The sequence below is a fragment of the Nasonia vitripennis genome, chromosome 2, assembly GCF_009193385.2.
Source record: "Nasonia vitripennis strain AsymCx chromosome 2, Nvit_psr_1.1, whole genome shotgun sequence".
Taxonomy (NCBI): domain Eukaryota; kingdom Metazoa; phylum Arthropoda; class Insecta; order Hymenoptera; family Pteromalidae; genus Nasonia; species Nasonia vitripennis.
The window spans coordinates 29,983,918-29,991,572 of NC_045758.1; the positions used below are offsets into that span (position 1 = coordinate 29,983,918).

At 49.1% G+C, this 7,655-nt stretch overlaps 2 protein-coding genes across 4 annotated transcripts in view; both read left to right on the plus strand.

Moving 5' to 3' along the window:
• LOC100121593 (zinc finger protein 467) overlaps window positions 1-6,482 on the plus strand; it is an 80,524-nt gene extending 74,042 nt beyond the window's left edge. For all 3 annotated transcript variants that reach the window (XM_008206080.4, XM_016982760.3, XM_008206079.4), the window contains 2 exons: window positions 543-1,706; window positions 2,864-6,482. In XM_008206080.4, the coding sequence (XP_008204302.1) occupies window positions 543-1,706; window positions 2,864-3,906 (2,207 nt within the window). In that variant the 3' untranslated portion in view covers window positions 3,907-6,482. The remainder of the gene's footprint in view (window positions 1-542; window positions 1,707-2,863) is intronic.
• LOC116738515 lies at window positions 3,931-4,250 on the plus strand. The gene has a single exon (XM_032597305.1). The coding sequence runs from the start codon at window positions 3,963-3,965 to the stop codon at window positions 4,248-4,250; it is 288 nt and encodes a 95-aa protein (XP_032453196.1). The 5' UTR covers window positions 3,931-3,962.
• Window positions 6,483-7,655: the final 1,173 nt, after the last annotated feature.

Genomic DNA, 7,655 nt, shown 5'->3' on the forward strand with positions numbered 1-7,655 from the left:
TTGCCATAGCGCGCAGCATTATTTTTTTCGCCTAGCTCCTCTTCTAGACTTTTACTTCCCTTTTCTACCCCCCGAGAGTCTGCTTTGCGCGACCGGCTTGACGGATCGTCGCCGAGACGAGAGAGCGAGAGAAAAGAAATTACCTGGGAAATTATACGACGTCATCGATCATCGCGACGCGCGTCTCGAGACACCATTAATATTCTTTTGCCACAGCGCTGCATCTGTTTGGCGACGACGCTGTTATACACGCGGACGAGCGAGCGCCGTGAGAAATTTTCGAATTGAAATTCGTCCGCTGATACGGGGTTAATCAGAGTGCGCGCGAGCATGGCGCTTGATTAAAAGTCAGTCGGATCTTTGATTTCGCTATCTCGCTGCTGACGTCTGTGCAGCGATTAATGTCTATATATTATGCTCCCGATGCGGAGAACTTATTGAATTATCCCCCGGTTAGAATAATTGCAATAATTTTCATATACACGATTGAAAAGAGTCTCGAGGATGTCGTTGTTCAATGATGATTCCTTTTCTGCTTGCAGATACTGGCACGCCGTACGTCCTGAACATGGAGAGACCCCAGAGCCAGTGGGGCTCTGGCCCGGGATCTCTCCAGGACGGCAGTCTCTACGCCCATCAGCAGCAGCAGCAACAGCAGCAGCAACAACAGCAGCAACAGCCCCCACAGAGCTCCTCCTCGTCGGGTAGTCCGCAGCAGGCCTGCGGTCCGCCGGTCGAGGGGGAGAACGGCGGCCAGCCAACGAGTTTAGCCTCGCCAGTGCCATCGCCGTATCCCTCGGCCCCACCAGATCAGCCGCAGGCCCTCACGCCGCCCGACGACGATCAAATCCAGTCCAGCCAACAGCAGCAACAGCAGCAGCAGCAACAGTCCTCCCAGCAGCAGCAGCAGAATGCCCAGCAACAGCAGCAGCAACAACAGCAACAGCAAGTCCAGCAGCAACAGCAACAACAGCAACAGCAGCAGCAGCAGCAAGTCCAGAGCAATCAGGGTCAGGAGCACTCGCCCCAGCAGCAGATCAGCGCCCACGACGTTGACCGCAACGACTGCTTCCCGGGCTCGGGCGGCGAGCTGCAGCAGTACCCGCAGCACTACTTCAAGGAGGCCAGGCCCCACCCGTCGCCCTCGGTCCCGCCGCACATGCTCGCGCCCGGCGGCTTCTCGGCGCTGCACTACCTCAAGCAGCCCGGCGTCATGCTGACCTCGCTGGGCCAGGGCGGGGACGGCGGCCCCGGGGGCCTCGACGCCCACCAGTACAGCGGGCCCGGCGCCGGGGGCCCCGGCAACATGGGCTCCGGCCTGCCCGACATCGTCCAGCAGAACGGCAAGTCGAGCAAGTCCGCGAACAGCGAGCTCCGGCTGTTCAAGTGCCTCACCTGCGGCAAGGACTTCAAGCAGAAGTCGACTCTGCTGCAGCACGAGCGCATCCACACCGACAGCAGGCCCTACGGCTGCCCCGAGTGCGGCAAACGCTTCAGGCAGCAGTCCCACCTGACCCAGCATCTGCGCATACACGCCAACGAGAAGCCCTACGCGTGCGCCTATTGCGAGCGCACCTTCAGGCAGCGCGCCATCCTCAACCAGCATCTGCGCATCCACTCGGGTGAGAAGCCATACCAATGTCCGGAGTGCGGGAAACACTTCCGTCAGAAGGCGATCCTGAATCAGCACGTCCGCACACACCAAGGCGAGCATTTCTCTCTGCCTAACCCAGACTCCCCCGAGGAGACCGAGGCCGACAGCGCCGATACTACTACTGCTACTACTACTGCTACCGATGCTACTACCGATTCCTCATAGCTACTAAACTTATATACAGCACTGCTACATTTTTTTTATACTTACCTCTCCCGGCCACTATTGTGGCTCGGAGACTCCGGGGCTGGTCGCGTTCCTCGATTCTTTCACTGGTTTTATCTCATGTGTCCTGTGAGCTTTCTTTTGTACATTTGCTCGGGTACGTCTGCGACGCTAGAGGGCGCTGCCCGCGCGAGGACACCGGGACTCACCGTATTGCCTCTCGTGTCCTCGCGTTCGTATACGATAAAACATATACTCGATCCTCCTTTCGTCTTGGGGAAATCCAGGTTTTGTATTATTGACCAAATTACGCTGAGACTATTGTATTATTTCTTTCTAGGTTTACAAAACAAAACAAAGAAAAACAGATCTGGAAACCGAGAGAGAGAGAAAGAGAGAGAGAGAGAGAGAGAGAGAGAGAGCATGCAACGTTGTTAACCACTTTCAAATGTTTATCAATTGTGTTTAATAAATCGTTTTTCAAGTAAACTTACCGAAGAATGGATTTTTTAACAAGACGTCAGGGAAGCGTCGAACTGCTGTGCCTAACACCATCACCTAGTCTGACAAAAACCCAGCAGAAACGCTTCTTACTAAACCTAACCTCGAAATCCCGCATCGTTCAGACGAACCACGTATACTCAGTAAACCTCCCCTCTGGCTCGCGCGTAGTGACATAGCTGCTTATTCATTCGACTAGCGCTTTTCCACATCGCCAACTAACAAAAATTCTCATAACCAAGTTTCAGGGGCTCCGAATCCTATGACCCGCACCACTCAAAGAATGCTTGCCATAATCGTACATCCATAAGATGTAGACGCAGCCGCGACGCGCGCAAACGTAACGGATATACAGGCAGACTAATGCAAACATACATTATAGAATCGTAGAGACTAAAAAGAATGACAAAACCCCGCGTCTCCCAATAAAAAACTTAATATTCACGAAAAAGCGACGCTATTAATCTCACGTCACGACTCACACGCGTCGTCCTGCTTGGCGCGTCCTCATTAAAACGTTCTGTTCTCCCTTTCTCATTTCAGACGTGAGTCCGCACTTGATCTTCAAGAACGGCATGACGCCGACCCTGTGGCCGCAGGACGTGCCGTTCCCGCCGGAGGAGGGCAAGGAGGAAGTCGCCTCGACGTTCGGCGACACGGACACGCAGTCGGGCGCGTTCTCGCCCGCGCCCGGTGACGGCGGCTCCAGCCAGTACCCGGCCTACTTCAAGGATCCGAAGGGCGGCAACCACGCGGTCTTCGGCAGTGGCGGCGCCACCGGCACCTTCGGCGCGCTTCAGTACATCAAGCAGCAGCAGGGCAGCGGCGCGAGCAACGGCGGCAAGGGCTGCCTGCCCGACGTCATCCAGCACGGGCGCTCGGCGGGCATGCCCCTCTACGTGCGCTGCCCCATCTGCCAGAAGGAGTTCAAGCAGAAGTCGACCCTGCTGCAGCACGGCTGCATACACATCGAGTCGAGGCCGTACCCCTGCCCTGAGTGCGGCAAACGCTTCAGGCAACAGTCCCATCTGACCCAGCACCTGCGCATCCACACCAACGAGAAGCCCTACGGATGCGTCTACTGCGGACGCAACTTCAGGCAGCGCACCATCCTCAATCAGCACCTGCGGATACACACCGGAGAGAAGCCCTACAAGTGCCAGCAGTGCGGCAAGGACTTCCGGCAGAAGGCCATCCTCGATCAGCATACGCGTACCCACCAGGGCGACCGGCCCTTCTGCTGTCCGATGCCCAACTGCCGGCGGCGTTTCGCGACCGAGCCCGAGGTCAAGAAGCACATCGACAACCACATGAACCCGCACGCCACCAAGGTTCGACGCAACAGCAGCAGCGATACCAAGCCGCCAGGCGGCGCCACCGGAAACGGGCCCACGGGCCTGGGCCCCGTGAGCGTGGCGCGCGGTCTGACGCCGGCCGTGGTCAAACCCGAGCTCTACTTCCCTCAGTGCTACGCGCCCGCCTTCAATCACCAGCCGGCCGTGTCCTCGGCCCAGTTCCCGGGCCAGTCGAACGTCGTCGCCGTCGCCGGAGAGTTCAAGCCGCCCACCGGGCTGCCGCCCCAGTGACTAGCCGTCCATCCTGCAGCGTACTAGCCAGCAGGAATTCCGCTGAGGTTTCAGCGATGTCTAAGTACGGTCAGCAGTGCCGCCAACAGCAGCCCGACGCATCATCCTCATCATCATCACCATCATCATCATCATCAGCAGCAGCAGCATCACCACCACCAGCCGCAACACCATCAGCAGCAGCCGCAGCAGATCTCGTCCTCGTCGGCGTCGTCTTCGCCCTCGTCGGTGGCTTCGTCCTCTTCGTCGCCGGACGCGCCGAGCAGGTGCAACCAGCAGCAGCCGCTACAGCAGCTCTATCCCTGAACGGAAAGAAATCGGCATCGCCCGTCTGTTGTCCATAGGGAATCGTTCTTCCGATGATTTGTGATTACAGCTTGATTTTCTAGTTTTATTTTCTGTTGTAACGATTATACCTACGTCTTCTCTTATTTCTGACGCAACAGAGAGAAAGAGAAATCGAGCGAGTTGACACAAGGTAACGTATATATGATAACACTCATAATGCATACATCAACGAATGAAACTCGTCCGATGCCCGCGTCCGACGATGATAAAAAAAGCACGACGACGAAGCCGGTAGAATCGCATGTAGTTTCTTGCAATTCGTTTTCTCATTCGAGCTTCATTTTACATTGTATCTTCACAGACTTATAATTGTTAACGCAGTGACATACATACACACAATGAGTTTCTCTCGCCAAACGGGTTGAACATGTTCGATTTTCGACTAGACTGAAATGATTGTGATAAATATTTAACTTGCCTATGTTTTAACAAAAAAAAAAGTAACAAGAGATGAGAATGAGAAAAAGAGTCCGAGAACCGAGAGATAGGGTACAGTAGGCTACGAGTATAGCTATGGTGATAGGAGGAATCGAAGCGTCTCGGGAATAATCACATACCGATGTGCGTCCGATAAATGAAAATTAGGGGCGACGGATAAAAAAAAAAGACAAACGTCTGTACATATGTATAGCGTGTATTTTACGTTGTGGGGGAGAAGACGAGAGAAAGAGAGAAGAAGCAGCAGGTCCGGGTGTAGAAAGACTGCGCAAAAGAGTAATAGGATTTAGGCGGTATCAAAAGATTAATAAGAGAATCGAAAGATGATGACACACGCATTTACGACTCCGCATATATAAGTACGCACCGGGGTAATTTGTCCCCTTATCCCGTCCGACTTGCGACTCGCGAGAAGAGCCAAGCTTTCTCGCTCGCATTTCGGCTCGCGCGCGACTGCATTTATAAGATAGTTCTTTATATGTATATCGAATATATGTGAAACATGAGCAAAATATGCTACGAAACTCCGGGGGATGTCCTGTTACGTAATTCGAATGTATATTTATACATATACACACGCACGCGGGAGAGCAGCCGTGGTTAGTTTAATTGACAGCGACGAATAAGTCTATTGGTTGCGTTTATTATTACGTTTTGTTTTTAGTTGACATAGCGAGAGAAGGAATCAGATTGGTGCTGAGAATTAGAGAAAAAGAGAGAGAGAGATAGGGAGCATTGACGGAAAAAGCGTAATGAGTATATAAAAGGCAGTTAGATAAGCGAATCGCGAAACGACGGAGGGAACGTGGAAGAAGGCTGAGACACCGTATATAGTGGTAGAGTAATTAGGATAGTCGATAATAAATTGTAGCTCAAGTCTTAAAGGGACAAACGCGCGTGCGGCTCCGATGTGCACGTCTCCCGAATCATGAAATTATCGTCATTATTATTACACGCGGCCCTCGCCTTCGCCTCACCCTCGCGTTGTGACATCTTATCATCATTTCGTCGTCGATCATCATAGTCATTTTCATCTCATTACCATTAACGTTATCATTAGATACCATACGTCACTACATACGCCATCATTTTTTTTTTTTTTCATCAATATTATATCCTTTATTGCGTCGTTATTATTAATTGTCTTGAACGTGATCGTCATGCGGACTTGATTCGTACATTTCGTGGCAATACTTAAAAAAATTTTACGTACTAGATGATAGTCTTTTAAATTTCTATACATTAAGACGTGTGATCTCTCTTATTATTGTATATTACACAATACACTATGATCTATACTTAGTACGAGATTCGGATATATATGAAGAATAAAAAAAAATATATATATATATTAATTATTATGTATTAGATATTCTATTATAGTCTTTTAATTTTGAGAGAGAGAGAGCGAAATGAAAGAGATAGAGATTTGAGATGATAATTGTGTGGCCATATTACAGAATATGGCCTGTTCGTAGTGCCTCGGAATTGCTGCTAAACTGGTGCAGTGATTTAATCGTATTCTTTTTTTTAGTTTTAACGCGCGTGTATGTATACGTATGTGCATGTGCATTATAAATATTTACATACGCGTGTATACATACGACGAGAATAAGGATATGAATACTTGCAATTAATGATACTCCGACAATTATACAGGACTAGAAACGCGAGAGAGAGAGAGAAAAAAGGGATGTTAGTAGACAGCGTTAAGGGGAATCTGAAGGATAGTAAAGGAACCGTGTCATGCGCGAGAGGTGTCACGTTAAAAATGGAAAAAAGGATAAAAATAAAAACGACTCATTAGCTCGTAAGTCTTGTACACCGCGTATACATGTATAACATTATAAATGAAGAAATCGTGTAAACGCACACATATATATATATATATATATATATATATATATATATATATATATATGTGTGTGTGTGTGTGTGTGTGTGTGTGTGTGTATACACATACACACGGACGCACAGGCTACCGATGCATGCGCCCGTGCGCGAGGCGCCAAAACGTGTATAATATATTATCGCGCTTATAGACCATGTGATGATTGTGGATGACTCTCACAGTCTATTTCTCTTATGAACAAATTTACGTTTAATCTCGCGCATATAGCACCTGAAAGCTTCTTCGACGAATCGCGATCATGAAAATCATCATCACCATTTATATACCATCATCATCAACAAAATTCAGCGCACCGCCAATTTATCGAGTGCCTTGCACGACTAAAATTCCAAAAATCGATCGAGCTACTCGATCACCCCTCGTGATATTATTGAAGGAAAAATAAAGGAGACCTTTCAAGGTCGTAAAAATTAGGCTGCATTCGTGATTTAGATTTAGAAATTGAAAGGAAGGCGCGCAGGTGGCACGTCCACAAATTGGCGGTTCGAGAGACACATGCGTGCGAACGACAAAGCAAGGCGAACAAAAAAATTTTTCGGACTAGCAGAATCTCAAGGTCGCGCACGCGCTTCTCTTCCTTCTTTTTTTTGTTATGTTATGTATACTATATACGTACGATGTATAAATAACGGCGTGCGCGTATTCGTCGGTTTTCGCACACTTCCGGTACCGATGAAAGAATGCTCATTCGCGTGCGCTGCGCTTCAAGGCAGCGCGTGTGTGTAAGGCGAAGAAGCCCTTGATCTTTTTTTTTTTTAATTTTATTTCGAAACCGTGATTTCTCTTCCTCCATCAAGCCTCCATGTATAAGAAGTACGACATATACCTCAACGAAGATTTTGTCCGTTGTCATATTGCTACATTGATAATATTATTGATTATTGATATTTTTTATGTTTTTTTGTCACTGTTTTTTTTCTTTTCACTACAATATACCGTATCATAGTTTTCCACCTGTAATGATTAGACATATATAGTACCAGCCAAGAGAAAGAAGTTCACTGGACGGATTTGTAATAGGGCGCGATATGTTTTTTGTTCTTCCTCTACA